Consider the following 19,006-nt stretch of genomic DNA (forward strand, 5'->3'; position numbering starts at 1 on the left):
TCAAAATAATTTCAGAATAGTCTGGAACGTAAAGTATAAATGAAACATGATTGGTCATGTGTTGAAGCTGACTAATGGGTACATGGGAGTTTATTATCTTAGCCTATTTTTGTATATGATTGAAATTTTCCATTTGTAAAAGTAGAACAAAAGTCCAAGCTAGCAATGAAGCATATTTTTTCTGAATCCAAGATAATAGGACACACTGCTGGTGATGATGTAAATTCTGGAACTGAAGTTCCTAAAAGTAATGGCATACTTTATTTATAGGGCTTGAGAGTCAATATACTAAGACTGCTCAGGAGATTGTGAACATCTGTTACCAGACATTGACTGAGGTAGGTGGTATGGAGGCGGTCCTCTTGCATATAGCGCCCTGGAATCTTTTTGGTATTTTGAGTGGGGAGCCTTTCTATTCTGCCCTCACTCCATTGCCCCAATTCCTTCCCTACTTTATTTTGATTATCTGTGTCTTGACACTAGAATAAAACCTCCATGAAGGGTTATCTTTGTCTGTTTTATTTCTATATCCCCAGCACCTAAAATATATATTGAAACAATTCATTAATCATCTTTATTTCTCAGTATGATGAGCATTTGACTCAACTTGAGAAGGATATATGTACAGCTAAGGAAGCAGCTCTGGAGGAGGCAGAATTAGAAAGCCTAGACCCAATGACCCCAGGTCCCTACACACCACAGGTGAGTCTAAAGACTAGGAATTCTCATATTTTTCTTATTGGTTTGGGATTTGGGAGCATGTTAACAGATCTGTTTACTGAGATACCATTCTTCTCTGTCCTTCCTCTTCATATGCCTTTCGTGTGCTTTCTTGTCATCTCAAAGGCTAAGGTGAGTGAGGGCCATGGGTCTTGGTAGCCTTGCTGAATCTGGGCAAGTCCAAATGAGTGGGATGGGGCCTTAGTTGTTTAAGAATTGGGGAATTTCTGACAAGATTTCTGACTGCTATAGCCAGAGGCACTCTCTGAGTTTCTCTATTTCTCTTGTCCATAAATTTTGGGATTTTTAGAACATCCCCTAGAGTGTAGTTTGTTCAGTTACAGACATGGGCCTTATTATTCCTGTGTATGACAGATACCTGATGACTTGTTCCCTTAGAAGTATCTCAGCATGCTCAGATATCACCCATTGTCCTAGATTGACTCCCCCACTTAGTAAATAATGACAGGAAATATTTATAATGTTTTTGTTTGTTTGGTACTGGGGATTGAACTCAGGACCTTGCACTTGCAGGGCAGTTGGGGGCACCACTAATCTAAATCCCCGGCCCAATAATATTCTTAAATTTACATGTCAAAGACTGGAGAGCAGGATAGATAAGAAATTTCTAGTCTTCTGATCTGACCAAACCTGTGAATATACTAAGTATATTTCCTGTATGCTATATTCTTAGAGGGTTGGCATATTTTAATAATAGTACTTACCATAATATACTAGTGACTGGTACTTGGTTTCTGTATTGCTGACACTATGGTAGAGAGGGAAATACATGAGGTTTGATGTAAAACAGATCTGAGTTTGACTCTTAGCTCTGCCACTGACTAGCTTTATAATCTTGGGAAGTTAACCTCTCTAACTCAGTTTCCTTTTCTCTAAAATCTACTTTTCAAGACTGTTGTAAACATTACACAAGTTAATTTTCCTGGCACATAGTAGAAATTTGGTTACTTGTTTCAGCCTCTATAAAAATTATCTACACAGTCCTCAGAATCTTTCAAATTTAACCAAATCTTTGAAGAATTCTTCCAGCACCTATGGGAAATTTTTTTTATTCTACCCAGGTTTCACTTATAATTTATAATGAAGCCCATCTAATCTCTGTTGGATGATTGCTGTCTCTGTCTCATTCATATACTTTGCCTATCTCTCTTTTACTCTTTCATCCCCAAACCTAGGTTACTGAGGGTCCAGGTATAAAGAACCCTCAGATATATCTTCAAGGTCCAGAACAAGGAGTATGTGGGCAGATTGGGTCAAGGGGGATTGGGTGAGTGATGTTGCCCAGGAAGGCCCTATTTGCTAATAGGTCCACAGCTTCCACAAGGTATTTTCTGGTAAGTTAAGGCTTGAGTATTAGCCATCCATCATTCTCAGAGGAGTCTAGCCATGAATTACATGGTTTGCTGAGATCTAGCAAAGTCTGAGCCTGGTGCTGTGGTGAGTCAAAGCCTGGGGTCCAAAAGTCATTTTCCTTTCTTCCCTACCCCTCCCATACTACCTCAAAAGGCTGAGGAGTTACCTGTTCTGCTTCCTGAGCAATAGCTGTTGTTTAGAACAGTTTCCTATGACGTGTAAGGTACAAATACTGCTTCATTTTTCTGGTTCACGCTCTCATTTCCTCCACTTAACCTCTTAACCTGTGGAAGATACACGAGCAACTATCCTTACTCATTACTATCAAAACTCAAATGTTACTAGAAAAGTTTGCATAAGTTTAACCCCTCACAATACAATTTGGGTTTATATAGCAGCATGACAGATACCTTATTTATGACTTCTCTTTTTTGGGGGGGTGGGTACCAGGGATTGAATTCAGGACTTGGCACTTGTGAGGCAAGTTGACAGCACCACTGAGCTAAAATCCCCAGCTGCTTATATATGACTTCTAAATGGTGTTAGTCAATAGTGTATTTTCACTTGCCTATTTCCACCTAGCTTGTATTGTATCATATATTCAGTAATATTTCAAAGTTGCTCACTTCACAGTTTCCCATACAATCCTTACTTTCCATAGTTGGTTTTAAGAATTTTAAAAAATTTCTTTACCTCATGTACCCTTCTTCTGTTCCACGCTGGTTTATCTGCTCTTTGATGCTTTGAATTGTTTTACCTTTTTCTCCAAAACCCTCTAGTCGATCAATCTTGCTTATTTACAAAATATGCGTTTTCTGTTAAAGTAACATTGACAGGGTGAAATTAGAAATACAAACAAGAATTAAGTTACTGTTAGTTTCACAACTGAGAACATCAGTCATTGGATAATTTTTTTTAATATGTGTGGTTCGTCTGTGTTTATACTTTTGAAATGAAATTGAGCCAGGATTGGTGGTGCATGCCTATAATCCCAGCACTTAGGCTGAGGCACGAAGATTACAAGTTGAGACCCAGCCTTGAGCAATTTAGCAACACCTCAAAATAAAAAGACTGGGGATATAGCTCAATTCAAAGGCCCTGGGCTCAATCCCCAGTATTGCTTAAATAAATACATGAATGAATGAAATGAAATTGATCAGCATGATTTCATGTCTTGTTCTTTTTACTGTGTTATATTATGAGCATGTTGTCTGCTCTCTTGTATCACTGAATAGTCCATTTGTTAAATCCTTTTCTTTAGGGGAGAGATGAGGAAAGGGATCTATGATTTATTGAGTACTGTGCATTGGTTATGCATATCTCTTCTCACAACCCTATAAGGTAGATTATCACCCATGTTTTATATTTGAGAAAACCAAGGGGTTAGAGAGATTAAGTAATTTGTTAAAGTTACTCAGTTTACAAGTGGTGGAGCCAAAACTCAAACTCAAGAGTGGTTTACTCCAAAGCTCATGGTTTTTCACTATGCTCTTTTGTAGCATCTTCTGATGAGCTTATGAATTGTCAAAATATTCCATGCTCCTGTTGGAATTGAAATTCCTTTATTCTATTTCCTCTTAAATGTCTCTAAGTAAAACATTCAAGATAGCACTCACTGGAGGCTGGGGATTTAGCTCAGTGGTGCCACCGCCTGCCTCACAAGATAGCATTGGTATGAAACCCTGTGCCTAAAAACAGTAAGACAAGAGTAGAAAAAAGTAGGTTACTGGCTGGAGAGACTGCTAGAATATAAAATTGTCCCTTAGTTTCGATGTATTTCTGCTTTAGGCAGACAGCCCCCCTCTCCCAATGCCTATCTGCTAGAATAGGCAACATTTATAAGATTCTAAAAAAAATTTTGTTCATAAAGCTGTGCCAAACTTAAATTTTCTCCTTAACTGGATTACTCTGCATGACCTTTTCCTACAGTGAATGCTCTAAAGGGGAGTTCTCTGTATTTTTCCTTCCCTTGGTAGAAGCTAAATTTTACATTTTGTGCCACAGCCTCCTGATTTGTATGATACCAATACATCCCACAGTATGTCTCGAGATGCCTCTGTATTTCAAGATGAGAGCAATATGTCTGTCATGGATATTCCCACTGCTACTTCAGAAAAGCAGATAACACAGGTAACACATTGCTTTTCTCTTTGTGAGATTAGTAGTATGCCTGGAGGGTGAGGGTGAAGGAATGGTGGAAGTGATATATGATACACATCAAGAATGTCTGGGCCCCCTGGCCTTGGAATGAAGACTTCGAAATGTGGAGGGGAGAAAGGTTGGCAGGTCACATGACTGGTATAGTCATCTCTCTGTCCCTGTGGACAGAGTCAAAACAGTAGAACTTGAGGGGAAGGTATGCTGTATATAAGGTTAAATTTTTTAAGTTGGCTTTTTAAAAGAAGTATCAGAAGATACTCCTAGTCCGAAGCTTGAAATCTTACACTTGTTCTTAGTCAGGGTTCCACTTGACAGTGCAAAACCCAGAAAGGTTTTTCTATCCAAAAGAATCCAACACAAGCTATAACAAAAGGTTAGGTTAGAAAGGAAACATATCCTTGTGATAGAGTAGACCAAGGACCTGCCTGTTCTTTTTCTTAACCCTGGCCTTGATTTCCAAAGAATGACTGGGGGAAAATGCTCATGCTTTGAGCTGTATAAACAGCCCCCACTAACAGTGGAGTTGGCTGGGATATCAGGGAGGAGCATCCTTCCTGGGTGAAGAGCCCTTGGTTAACTCCTCCTACAGGCACGTCCCTCAGTGATGTGCTATTTGTGTTCCTTACTCAGATGCGCCAGGGCCGAGGTAGGCTGGGCGAGGAAGACTCTGATGTAGATATTGAAGGGTATGAGGAGGAGGAGGAGGAGGATGGGAAACCTAAGACTCCAGCCCCAGTGAGTATGCTTACAGAAAGCTATGGTTATGTGATACCTTTATGCAGTAGGGACCCCAACAGTACAGGGCAGGCCAAATCCCCAGGTGATATTAGAGGGTCTCCATAGTGAGCCTCGGTCTGACTTTAATCCTTGGGACCAGCTAAACAAGTCTATCTACCAAAATTACTTAACTTTTTGTGAGGTAGCAGGGGATGGGGGCAAGGGGCTGGTGGTGGCAGCTTCTGGTCTCTTACTTGGTCAGTTGATGAGTCCTTTGACCCCTGTCCGGTCTCATTCAGGAAGGTGAAGATGGAGATGGAGATCTTGCAGATGAAGAGGAAGGAACTGTACAACAACCTCAAGCCAGTGTTCTATATGAGGATTTGCTTATGTCTGAAGGAGAAGATGATGAGGAAGATGCTGGGAGTGATGAAGAAGGAGATAATCCTTTCTCTGGTAAGTCTTGCTGCTTTGTTCCTGCTCCTCTATAGCTCAATATAGTTCTCTCAGGACTGGATAGGAAATTTATCCATTTATGTTATTAGAAGTTACCTTGTTGCAACTGATGGCTCACGCCTCTAATCCCAGCACTTGGGAGGCTGAGGCAGGTGGATCACCATGAGTTCGAGGCCAGCCTGGGCTACATAGTGAGTTCAGGGCCAACCCGAACTACAATGGGGAGACCCTGACTCTAAAAACCGAAAAAAGAAAAAAGAAAGAAAGAAAGAAAGAAGTTGGCTTTTTTATTGAAGTCTCATTAATAGACCTGAAAGTACAGAGAACTCAATCATAGGATGATCATGTCCATGAGCTTTAAAAGAAGTAAAAAGAACACAAGAGGTACAAGAGATGACTGGAAAAAGCAGTGCCTAAGTAGCAACTTTGATTTGGATACTTAGTAAAGAAGAGAACAAAGTGTTATGAGTGAAAATAGGGAAGGAGCCGGGCGAGGTGGCGCACGCCTGTAATCCCAGCACTCGGGAGGCTGAGGCAGGAGGATCACTGTGAGTTCGAGATGAGCCTGGACTACATAGTGGGTTCCAGGACATTTTGAACTACATAGTGAGACCCTGTCTAAAAAAAATCCAAAAAAAAAAAAAAAAAAGAAAATAGGGAAGGAAAAGTAAGGGAAAAGATCATGTTTGGAGATACTTTCTGGCTTAATGGGGAGAATGTATTAGAGATGAAAGAAAACAAAGTTGGACTGAGATGGAGAAGGGGAATTGTTATTTGGATTCAGTTTCTAAATTAGATCTTGCCACTGTTGCCTCTGCACAATTTATGGAGAGGTTTCTGAAGTGAGGGATATAGGCAAGATGCCTGTGTAGATGTGTGAGGGGACTAGTTTTCGAGAACAAATCTAAAGATGTTAATTCTATTCGAGCATGATGGCACAAGGCTGCAACTCCAGCATTCTTAAGAGGCTGTGGCATGAAGATTACAAAGTTTGAGTTCAGCCTGGACTACATACATGAGTTCAGGGCCATCCTAGACTATGCAGTGAGATGCTATCACAGTGTTAATTCACCGAGTGTGGTGGTACACACCTGTAATTCCAGCACTCAGGAGACTAAAGCAGGATGATCTCCGTGAGTTCAAGGCCAGCCTGAACTACATAGAGACCCTGTCTCAAAAAACAAAAATACAAAAGTTAATTGTTAAGTTTATCTTTTTTTTTAAAGCTTGTCTTTTAATCAGAATCTGTTTTTACAGCTATTCAGCTTAGTGAAAGTGGAAGTGACTCTGATGTGGAATCTGGTGGTATAAGACCCAAACAGCCCCATGTGCTACAGGAGAACACAAGGATGGGCATGGATAATGAAGAAAGCATGATGTCCTATGAGGGAGACGGTGGGGAGGCTTCCCATGGTTTGGAGGATAGCAACATCAGGTAATCGGCAGCAGCATGCTACAGGGCTGTGGCATTAATGGCCAGCTATGATGTCAAAGGGCCCAGCAGCAGATTACTTTCAACATCAAACATTTCCTAAGCACCTACTAGGGACAGGCACTGTGCTAGGCCCTGAGGATACACAGAGGAGCAAGATATATCCTGCCCTAGAGGAGCATTCTTGACACAAACATCATTGCAGTGTGATAAGTACTAAAGCAGAAGTAAATACAGAGTCCCAAGGCACCACTGAGGAGGGAACATCTCATTTTGCTTGAAGTAATAAGGGAAAGTTTCACAGACAAGGGAACATTTAAACTGGGCCTTAAAGCTTGAATAGGAATGTATTAAATAGGTACCTGTGGTAGCAAGTGAGTAGATGAAACAGCATATTGAAAGGTAGAGAAATATAACATGAAGCATATTCCAGAGCAAAGGGAAGTTGTTGGAGATTTGAGATCCTAAGAGTAGCAAGGGTTTATATTACAGAGGACCTTAAATAGCATGCTTAAGACATTTGGAGTTTGTCCTGTAATAACAGGAAGCATCACTTTAAGGAAAGTTTGTATGTTAACTTTCTCCTAGGGTAAAATGGGACAGATGATGAGGATATCAACACGGATTTTTCAAGAAGGGGAAAATGAAGAGACATTTATTTAAGAGTTATTTGGTAGATAATTAGATTTAGGAGGTAGACAGATGGATAATGAACGGGAATGTCACTGAGAAAGAAAACAGCAGGAACCAGGTACTAGAGGTAGGAAAGGAAAGGAGAGGAAAAATAATTTGGCTTTGAGCCTTTTGGGTTTAGTGTATAAATGATACATCTAGTAAGCAAGCAACAGTTAGATTTATTTATAAATGCAAAACAACTAAGATAAGATTTCTTCCTTTGAGGAGTTTGGTCTAGCAGGAAATCTAAAACAGGTAAATAGGCAGTCACTATGTTTTTGTGTGACTTCGAGAAGGTTGGGTAGGTTAGCTGGTTAGGAAACTGATCTGAACATAAATAGTAATTAGCTAGATGAAGAAGAAAGCAAAGTGCATTCCAGAGATCAGGAACAGCATACAGGAAGACCCAGAGGCCTGAAGCACTTTTGAGAATGTAACTTAGTGTGACGGTAGCTTTTGATTTATCCATGTAAGATCCATGATCTTTGTATAGAGATGATTTAAGGGTTTTGATGATACAACTCATTAATGGAGTGCTTGCCTAGTATGCATGAAGCCCTGGGTTCAATCCCCAGCAACACAAAAACATTTTTTAAAATCTTAAAAAGTGATTGAAAGAGGCAGGTAAGGACCCAAAAAAAAAAAATTTTTTTTTTTTTGTACTGGGGATTGAACTCGGATCCTTGCACTTACGAGGCAGGCAGTGGCACCACTGAGCTAAATCCCCACCCAGCACCAAGGACCAAATTTTGGAGGACCTAGAAATTTGGGGCAAGCATTGAATGAGAACAGTATAATCAGATTTACATCTCAGAAAGATTACTTTGTGCAGTCGGGCGCGGTGGCACACACCTGTAATCCCAGCACTCGGGAGGCTGAGGCGGGAGGATGGCCATGAGTTTGAGGACCGCCTGGGTTACATAGTGAGCCCAGGACAACAGCATGAACTGAACAGCGAGACCCTGTCTCAAAAAAATAAAAAAATAGAGAAAGATTACTTTGCGCCAAAGAAAAATGGGCAAAAGACATGAATAATTCACGAAAGAAATGCAAACAGCCAGTAAATATATGAAAAATATAACTTCCATAGTAGTCAAATGCAATGAAAGTGAAGTATAATTTTTTACCTATCAGAATGGTAAAGATTAAAATGAATGAAAATGCCCAGTGTTGGAAAGTATGTGAGGAAAAGTAAATTGATGAATAGGGTGGGTGGGAGAGAGGTTTAACAATTTTATCACCATAAATAATATTTTTAAATGGGCATCCCCATTAGCTCCAAAATTCCAGTGTAGGAAATTTCAATAAGAAAGGACCTTCATTAAGATATTTGTATAAATATGTTTATCACAGCATTCTCATAGTGAAAAAATTAAGACAGCGTAAATGTCCTAGTGAGACTGTTAAGTCATGTTATAGCCACATAGAAGAATACTATGCAGCTATTAAAATTATGCTATAGGTGTATGCTTATTGACAGATGTTCATTATGATTATTAATGAAAATGGCAAAAGGATATTCTGAAGAACATGAAGAGTATATCATCTGTAAATAAAAAAATGTTTAAGCATCTAAAATGAATAGAAAATATACCAAAATAAGATCATATACCAAATGATTACCTCTGGATGGTGGAGTTACTGATTTTTTTTCCTGGTGTATGTTCTAATTTTTTAACCAGTGAACGTGCATTATTTGTGTGATTTAAGTAAAATTAAGAATAAACAAACAAACAAAAATAAAGAGCACTCTGGCAGAAGTGGGAAGAATTAATTGGAGGAGAGCAAGATTGGAGGCATGAAATGTTACTTCAGTAGTGCAGACCAGTGATAACAAAGGATTAAGCCAAGGCAAGCAGAGTAGGGAGGGAAAGGAAGGGATAGAAACAAGATACATTGAAGAGGGACTCTTCAGGACTGTTAACTAATTTTGGATACATAAGTGAGTGAAACTGTGAATGGTAGATGGGATCTTGAGGTTCTCAGAGCATTTGTGGTCATATTAGCTAGTAGTGTGTTGTTAACGTGTAGGGGAGTTTCTTTTATATCTTATATATATGAAGTTAGCAAGTTGATGTTTTTGAACAGGCTAATTTTTCTCTCAGGGACATATAGAACAGTCCAGACGGAATCAGTCACTTTAGTGTTCAGGGGAGATAAGATGGGCTGATCCCTTGGTGGCAACTGAGAATGGGAATGGTCAGCATGGGAGATGACATGTTTCTCTTCTCAGTTATGGGAGCTATGAGGAGCCTGATCCCAAGTCGAACGCCCAAGACACAAGCTTCAGCAGCATCGGTGGGTATGAGGTATCAGAGGAGGAAGAAGATGAGGAGGAAGAGCAGCGCTCTGGGCCAAGTGTACTAAGCCAGGTCCACCTGTCAGAGGACGAGGAGGACAGTGAGGATTTTCACTCCATTGCTGGAGACAGTGACTTGGACTCTGATGAATGAGGCTTCCTTTGGGCCTCCTTGGTCAGCTTTCCCTGCTCTCCAGTCTAGGTGTTTCACTTTTCCCCAATTTGTTTATATTTGTACAGTGTCTGATCCTGAAATCACCAATTAACACCTTAGCCTTTACTAATAAGTAAATAATCACCTTTCCTGATCTTCTTGGGGCAGGTTCACCCTTTGATTTAAAACCAAGCAACTCTCCCCCTACCACTACCCAAAAGAGAGAACAAGCTCATTCTTCATCAGTGCTGTCCTTTAAATTCATTTATTGTTCTTGGTATATTTTTTCCCCTGGGGAAAGAGGAGAAATTATGAAAAGACTAATTTAAACTTATGACCTCCTGGTATATTTGTTTTTTAATCATGGTATCTTTTCAGTTTTCTAATTTATTGCTATACAATGCCCTGTGCCTAAATGGATTTTAGGCAAGTGACTATAAGTCTTTAAACAGCCTGTAGGTCAGAAATGGTATGTTGCCATGTACGTGTATTCTGTTCTCTCCTCCATGGGAAATGGTAGGAAAATGGTATGTTCCTTAGGACAAAGACTGTGTCTTCTGTTTCTTTTCATGCTTAGGATATGGTTCTGTGCAAAGTAGATACTCAGTAAATGTTTCTAGAATCATAAAATTCTCAACAGATATGTTACTGAGCATCTGCTTCATGATAAGCACTCTATCAGATCCTTTGGATGCAAAGGTAAATAAGGCACATCTCTTTTACCCAAAGAGCTCACTGTCAAGTTGGGGGAGGGGTGACTCAAAACATGTTGATAAATCATTAAGTACTGTGAGATAAGTGCAATTAAGAAGCTAGCTATAAAGTATAGGGAAAAATAGAGGAGTCATTACATTTGAAAAAAGTCAAGCAAGTCTTCCTCAAGGTAATTTTTAAAGCTGATCATTAAAGAAATAGGAGCTTGCCAGGCAAACTGTAATGTGAAGTTAAAAAGCCAAAATCTAGAAATGGCAGAGTGTGTTTCTGATTTGTTTGTTTGTTTGTTTGTATCTGCCTTGTTTCGGAAAGTATTTAGGTGGTTCCAGTCTTTTAATACTGGTATGGTGAGAGATAAGGCTGAGTTGGACAGAAAGGATATTATGAAGAGCTTTTTACTTGATACGAATGAAGGAGTTTCATATCATGGAAAATGAAACCTAGAGGAATGATATAATCAGGTTTGTGTTTTAGGAAATTTCTGTATTTAATGAAATAAATTGAAGAAGCATGCAGCGATGTATGATCTCATTTTTGTAAAAGAGAAAGCATGTGTACCTTTATATGTGTTTATATATATACCTGCATATGCAAAAGAAAAGGTCTGAAAGGACGTACACTAAATTGTTCACAGTGACAACCTCTGAGGAATGAGAATAGATGGGAGGGGGTTTGTGTGGTTGTATGTATATGGGGTGGGTACTGTTTTATTTCTGTGATGGCTTTTTTTTACACATATGTATTATTTTTGTAATAAACTTAAATTCCAGCAGTAGTGGGGAGAATGGTTTGGAGGGGAGCAAATGTCGTTCAAGTAAGGGGAAATGGATTCTGAAGTAGGGCTGTGGCATTGGGTTAGGAAGGAGAGGGATGGATTTGAGATTTTAGAAGGGGGTATGATCAACAGGACTTGATAGCCATTTGGCATTTGGGGGTGGAGAAGAAAGAATAGAAGCAGTCTGCCACATGGTAATAGAGAAGTAAAATACAATTCCTGATTGCAAAGAACTTAAGGTCTAGAAGGAAAGACAGAGATGTAAATAGATAGGTTTCCTGGAATGCTTCACAGAAGAAACCTTTAAAAGATAGAGCATGAAAATTAGGGAGGAATTTACCAGATAGTCATAGCGGGTAAGAGTGGGAGGACTCTAGACAAGAGGAACAGAATGTTCAGCAGCATGAAACATTCCTGGACTGACAGGTAACCATATGGCTCGAGTAAAGGGAATATACATAATGATTGTGATCGCTCTGGGAGTGTGAATGTGGGTAGAGAGGAGTAATGATTTGAGAAATGACAGAGACCTAAATGACCAGGGTACTGGCAGTAGGGATGGAATGAAGTGTGTCTTAGTGACTGGGCAGTAGAAAGTAAGAGCAGGTAAAACTTAGATTTCTGATTTAGGAGAATGAATGGTAATATCATTCACTTGAAAAGTTTGAGAGTGAAAGGTAGAGGAAGTGACTATGGTTAAAAGCATATAAGTTTGAAGTATGCTAGTTTTTAAACTTAGGAAAAGCCAGGCATGGTAGCACATGCTTGTAATCCCAGCATTCTGGGAGGCTGAGGCAGGAGGATCCTGAGTTTGAGGCCAACATGAGCTATAGTGAGACCCTGTCTGGAAAAAAAGGATTCATTGCAACTTTGGAAGTAGGTTAGGTCACTCAGGAGATACGTATATAGTCAGAAGAACACAGGGGACAGAATCTTGGTGAAGACCAAATTTTTTTATAGAGCAACATTTATTGGTACATTTTAGGCATGCATAATGATACCATAGGAAATCTTCACCTGTACATGGTACATCCTGCTCCTTTTTTCCCATGTCCTCCCCCTGAAGCCCCCTTTTCTCCCTATTCCCTATGTACAAAAGCTCTTTCCAATTTTTCCTTCTATTTTCATGTGTGTGTGTGTATGTGTGTGTGTGTGCGCGCCCGTGCATGTATGACCAGTACTTAGGGACTATCAAAAATAGAATACCTGGGAAGGGCCGGGGATTTAGCTCAGTGGTTCCACTGTCTGCCTCACAAGTGCAAGGACCCAAGTTTGATCCCCGGTACCAAAAAAAAAAAAAAAAAAAAAACAGAGGAGAAAAATAGAATACCTGGGAAGGGCCGGGGATTTAGCTCAGTGGTTCCACTGTCTGCCTCACAAGTGCAAGGACCCAAGTTTGATCCCCGGTACCAAAAAAAAAAAAAAAAAAAACAGAGGAGAGGTTATTTCTCCAACTAAGAAAGGGATTTTATAAGAAAGAAATGAAGTGTGGTGGCACATATCTGTAATCTCACTACTCTGGGAGGCTGAGGCAGGAGGATCACAAGTTGGAGCCCAGGCTGAGCAACTTAATGACTTAGCAAGACCCTGTCTCAAATTTTTAAAAGGTCTGGGGATATAACCCAATGCAGAGGCTCAGAGTTCAATGGTCAGTACCAGAGACAGACAAACAGAGAGAAACACATACACCACTGAGAAGTAAAATCAGACCTGACAACATAATTTTTTTTTTTTTGAGACAGGGTTTCTCTGTACAGTTCAGACTGGCCTTAAACTCACTCCATATCCCAGGCTGGCCTCAAACTTGTGATGATCCTCCTGCCTCAGCCTCCTACATGCTGGGATTACACACGTGCCACCACACCTGGCCTGACAAGAAGCTTTGGGTTTTCGATTGGCGGTCCCCAACAACCTGAGCTAGCAAAAATTTTAGTGGTTGGAAATTGGAATCCAGCCAGGGGTACAGTAAATAGCAGATGAGAGGTGAGGAAATGATAAGAGATCTACTACTCTTTCAGGAAGCTAGGCTCTGAAGAATAAAAGAAGGAATTTTGAAATGGATGCTAAATATGCTTCCAAAGGCTTAGAGGAAGAAAGCAATACAGCAGAAGTTGGAAAAGGCAAGGAAGAATACTTGTTGGAAGGACTTGTGAAAGCAGGAGGGGACGTTAGTCAACATACGTAGAGAGATTTCATTATGAGATCTCCCCGAGGAGGAGGAAGAATGGATGATGTTATAGATCAGTGTATAGATGAGGGAAATAGGAAGTTGGAGGAATTCACATTTCATAGCTTCATTTGCCTTTGTGAAATAAAGTCATCTTTGTGTGTGAACCCTTCTATTTAAGCATTTTTGTTTTTTAAATTCTTAATAGTCTCTGAGGAAAATGGGAGCTGGACCTGACTAAAAAATGAGATGGAGCTTGAGTTGAAACTACCTAGAAAAAAAAATTAGAAACTGGAAACAAAGTCTATCGGTAGCAGAGGGGATAAATCATAGTATGTCCATTCAGTGAAAAAATAATGCACCTGTTAATGAAGAAAATCTATATGTGCTAATATGAAAAGAAACTCTTTAAAAAATCATAGAAATTCTGGGCATGGTACATACCTGTAATCTTAGCACTGCGGAGGCTGGGGCAGGAGGATCACCCTGAGTTTGAGGCCACCCAGTTCAAAGACACCTTGAACTACATAGATAAGATCTTGTCTCAAACAAAAAACAGAATAGTAGGTAGGACTTGATTTCATTTGTTTTGGGGCACAAAGGGATATAAACCTATGTTTGTATACTTTTTATTTAAATTTAAAGAAATATTGAGACACGGTCTCACAATGTACTTCAGGCTGGCCTTGAACTGTGTAGCCTAAGCTAGCCTCCAACTCAAGGTGATCCTCCTGCCTCAGCCTCTAGAGTGCTGGGATAACAGATGTATGCCACCATGCCCAGCTACATTTTTAAAACTTTGTTAGTGCATGTTTTCACTATGTTTACATAACGATTATGTAAAAATTGGGCAAGATGCACCTCAGACTGTTAACACCTGAATAGGGAGGGAGGTTTACTTTGCACTCTATACCCTTCTACTTAAGCATTCTTTTTTTATTTTTTAATGGTCACTGAGAAAAATGGGAGCTGGACCTGACTAGAAATCCATCTAAAGATTATTAGGTGTGTAATGCACAAGTGAGACACTGTTAATTTTAAATGGTACCAATGTGTGTGTGTGTGTGTGTGTGTGTGTGTGTGTGTCTGTGCTTAGGAACACGGCTATTAGGGTATAGAAGCAGAAAAGGTAGTTTGGGTGAAGACCTGCTTATAAAAGATAGATTGGTGTAATTGATTTCAGTAATATTTCTTGACTACTCTACCAGTCTAGTGTTGGACAAGTTCATATATGCATATATGATAAAATATACACGCAGCTTTTTTCAAAGGTACAGAGGAGGGTATGTAATGGGTATCATTCCATGTAGATAATATGACATGTGAAAACATGGGACTGTAAATGGCAAGGGATAGTTAAAGCATGGCATACATGGAAGGAGCTGATAAGAACTGAAGGTGGAGAGTTAGCGAGGGTTCAGATCCTGGAGGGCTCCGTATGTTTTGCTAAAGAATTTGGATTTTATTCGAAAAGCAGTAGGGATCTCTTGAAGGACATGGATCACTGTATCAGCAATTCAGAATGTGAATGATGTAAGAACAGCACTGGAAATGGATGTGACATTCATTTAGGCAAGACATAATCCAATTGTAAGGCAGGAACACTGGGTCGAGTTTTGTTTGTTGTTATTTTTTATTTTTGGTATCGGGGATTGAACTCAGGTCCTTGCGCTTGTGAGGCGGGCAGTGGAACCACTGAGCTAATTCCCTGGCCCTGTTTGTTTTTTAATAATAACTGTCCTTTTATAAGCTGACTACCATTACAAAAACTGATTACATTAGCAACAGAAGTGTCTTGATTTGATGTCACAGGCAGTTACTCCCCCAAAGTGTTAAGTAAAACAGTATGCCATGTCAGTATTGAAATGTTCAATTTTACATTGTCTTTACCACTTTGATCTTCTGAACAACTGAAATGAGTAAAATAAGGTAAAGGAGTACATGTTTATTTTATCTTCAGAAATGTAAAGGTCTAATAATTCGAACAGTTTTTATTATAAAACTAAACTCTGAGGGCGTCTACAGACTTGTCTTTTTAAAATTTTCTCTTTAAATCAGTAGTCTAACTAACAAAGATTAGAAAAGACTAAAAACCCTGTTCAGTGTTCCTGACAAAGTAGAAAGGGTGAAACATAAGGCTTTAACTTGGCAAAACAGAATACAATGCCTTCTGTTATCCTCAACTGAACAGTTTCACTGGGCAGAGATTTGAGAGAACTTAGGAGTAGAATCTGTAAGACTTGGTGACTGATTAGATGGGGATATTTTAGTCATTTAATATTCACTGAATCTAACGACTGTCAGGTGCCATTTTTAGATGCTCTGAATATAGCAATGAATAAAACATAGTCCTTTCCCTCAGCTTAGAATTTAGTAAGGGAGTAGCTAAGAGTAAAAGAAGTACTATGAAAATAAAAGTGAAGTGAAAGGGGGTGGGGTGAGGACACTAATTTAATGGCCAGAGATGGCCTTACTGAGTAGCTGCTATTGATTTATAAATATGTATTACCTTGGTAAAGTTGAAACACCTTAAAATTTGAAAAGGAAATTGGATGTGGTATTGCATGCCTGTAATCCCAGCACTCTGAGCCAAGAGGATCATAAATTCCAGCCCAGCCCAGACAACTGAGTGACTTAATAAGACTCTATCTCAAAAATAAAAAAGGGCTGGGGAGGCAGCTCAGTGCTAAGGCCCTGGGTTCACACTCTAGTACTGGAAAAGAAGGAAGGGACGAAGGGGTAGGCCTTGGGATAAGACTCTGGTAGTCACATGTATGTGCAGGGGCCTGGGGTCAATCCCCAACACCCCCACACAACAAAAAATATAGATAAATAAGGAAAAAACCATAAAGCCAGGTACACCTGTGATTCCAGCAACCCAGGAGGCCAAGGCAGCAGGATCACTGCAAATTTGAGGCCAGCCTGGGCTACAGTGAATTCAAGGCCAGCCTAAACTACATACCAAGTCCTTGTCTCAAAAAATAAACTCGGCTGGGGATTTAGCTCAATGGTGCCACTGCCTGCCTTGCAAGCGCAAGGTCCTGAGTTCAGTCCCTGGTCCCAAAGATAAATAAACTTTAAAAACCCATAAAAACTGACCATAACCAGGCATGGTGGTGGATACCTGTAATCCCAGCATTCTGGGAGGCCAAGAGGATTCTCAAATTCAATCCCAGCCTGAGCAACTTAGTGAGACCTTGTCTCAAAATAAAAAATTAAAAAGGGCTAGGGATGTAGCTCAGTGCAAAGGCCCTGGGTTCATTCCCCAGTACCAGAAGAGGAGCAAAAAGAAAAAAAAAAACTTGCCACAGAGTATGTGGAAATCAGGATACACTGCTTTGAGGGAGTCCAAAAGAGTTTCAAAGAACAGAGTGGTCAGCAGGGTCTATTATTTTCAGAAAGGGCAATCAAATAATACCTTAGATCTGTCACTTGAATTTGGCAGTTGTACCAGTCTGGTAAAAGCAGTATCTTTGGAATGGTGGGTGTAGAAGCCAGATGGCAGGTGTGTTGAAAAATTGACTGTGAAGAAGTAGAAATAGCTTCTGGGAGTTTCATTTGATAAAATAATAGCTATCATTCATTGTGTCGGCCTCTGCAGAGAACTCTACTTAGTTAACCTCATCTAACTTTAAGCCATCTAGGAGATATAGGTATTAGCCTAGTATAGCTTTGGACTGGAGAAACACTAGTATTAAGGCCAGAGCCAGGCATGGTGGCGCATACCTGTAATCCCAGCACTCAGGAGGATGAGACATGAGGATCTCCATAAGTTTGGGGCCAGCCTGGGTTACACAGTGAGTTTAAGGTCAGCCTGAACGACATAGCAAGACCCTGTCTCAGAAAAAAGATGTGTTTATATAGATGCATTTATCTGTCCCCCCCCCCTCTCTCTCTCTCTCTCATCTCTATCTCTATCTCTATTTTGTATACCTATAGTCTCAGCTACTTGGGAGGCTGAGCTAGGAGGATCACTCGACCCCTGGAGTGTGAGATCAGTCTGGGCAACATAGCAAGACCCTGTCTTTTAAAAAGTGCCTTTCCCCTTACCCCACACAGCTTTGAGGATAAACAACTGCTGTACTTGTCAAAAAGCAGGGATAACTAGGCCTCAGTTCAGTTCTGTTCAATCAGAATATTGAGGGGAGTAGAGTAGTAGTCTATATTGTATATTTTACAGAAGTCCAGGGGATTTCTGCTTTGCTGGGGATGAAACCCAGGCCCTCACTCATGCTAGGCATGCACTCTACCACTGAACTACATCTCTAGAACTCCCAAGTGATTCTTATTTGAGAAGTGTGGGAAACTTATCTAGCAATATTCCCAAATTAATGTTAATTTACGAATCAGTTTTTAAATTAGCATGCATCAGAATGGAATAAGGATTACCTTATTATAAAATTCAATTCCTAGACTTGTAAGATGCATTTATAGTATGTACACCTAATAAATCTCTTGCAGATAGTCCATAAAATAATAGCAACATTTTTAATTATCCTAATTATCTGGTAAACATAAGTACTTTAGAAGAAATACTGTTGGGACTAGGCAATTTGCTCAGTGGTGCTGCACCTGCCTTGCAAGTGCAAGGTCCTAAGTTCGATCCTCTGTACCAGCAGGGGAAAAAAAAAAGAAATACAGTCACAATTTTTTAAATGATCAAGTATAGTGCATATGTAACCATTGCTTTTTGATTCAGAATAACATAGTGAAGTTTTAAAAAGTGATGAACTGCTCTTAATTTATAGTTTATCTGTGTATAAATATACATAAACTATTAAGATTACATAAAAATTCTGCAAGTTGGTATAAGTTGATATAAGACTTTCAAAATCATTTCTTTTAAATTTTGTCTGTATAGGTTTGGATTTTCAACATTTTCGGGACTCAGAATCCAGTGTTTACAGTCAGCACCGCATTACAGCTTTTCAATTTAGTTAAATATTCACTGACCCTGATTTGTATTAAAATAAGTGTGTGCTTATATCCTGTGTTTGTGACTCTATCACTTTGTCTTACTTTCTCTTGTTGCTGAGATAAAATACCTGACACCCAAAGTTAAAGGAGGAAAGGTTTATTTGGCTCAGATTTTAGAGGTTTCAGTCCATAGTTGACTGGCTCCAAGTCAGTGGCATGGCAGAGAAGTAGCCCACGGCAAGCAGGCAGGGGATAGCACATTAGCCCTCTTTCTGTCCCTTGTATTTTATGCAGGCTACCCGTCCTAGGGCGGGTGTAGCACTCACACCCTTAATCCTAGCCAGAACTATGCCAAACCAGTCATGGACTGATTTAGTATCACACACCCTTGATCCCAGCACCACACACTCTGGATCCAGCCACTTCTAAAAAGCACCCCCATGACT

At 39.9% G+C, this 19,006-nt stretch overlaps 1 protein-coding gene across 8 annotated transcripts in view; it reads left to right on the forward strand.

The window, feature by feature from the left end:
- Window positions 1–18,622, forward strand: part of Taf1 (TATA-box binding protein associated factor 1) — a 108,411-nt gene extending 89,789 nt beyond the window's left edge. For 3 of the 8 annotated variants that reach the window (XM_010607950.3, XM_010607944.3, XM_010607948.3), the window contains exons 33-39: window positions 271–338; window positions 586–702; window positions 847–852; window positions 4,099–4,224; window positions 5,271–5,427; window positions 6,685–6,862; window positions 9,768–11,096. In XM_010607950.3, coding sequence (XP_010606252.1) covers window positions 271–338; window positions 586–702; window positions 847–852; window positions 4,099–4,224; window positions 5,271–5,427; window positions 6,685–6,862; window positions 9,768–9,987 — 872 coding nt within the window. In that variant the 3' untranslated portion in view covers window positions 9,988–11,096. Of the gene's footprint in view, window positions 1–270; window positions 339–585; window positions 703–846; window positions 853–4,098; window positions 4,225–5,270; window positions 5,428–6,684; window positions 6,863–9,767; window positions 11,163–18,504 lie in introns of those variants that run through there. The other 5 variants (XM_010607946.3, XM_033760110.1, XM_010607947.3 and 2 more) reach the window with 4 other exon arrangements.
- Window positions 18,623–19,006: the final 384 nt, after the last annotated feature.

The sequence above is a fragment of the Fukomys damarensis genome, unplaced genomic scaffold (assembly GCF_012274545.1).
Source record: "Fukomys damarensis isolate Sample0158 unplaced genomic scaffold, DMR_v1.0_HiC HiC_scaffold_39, whole genome shotgun sequence".
Lineage (NCBI taxonomy): Eukaryota > Metazoa > Chordata > Mammalia > Rodentia > Bathyergidae > Fukomys > Fukomys damarensis.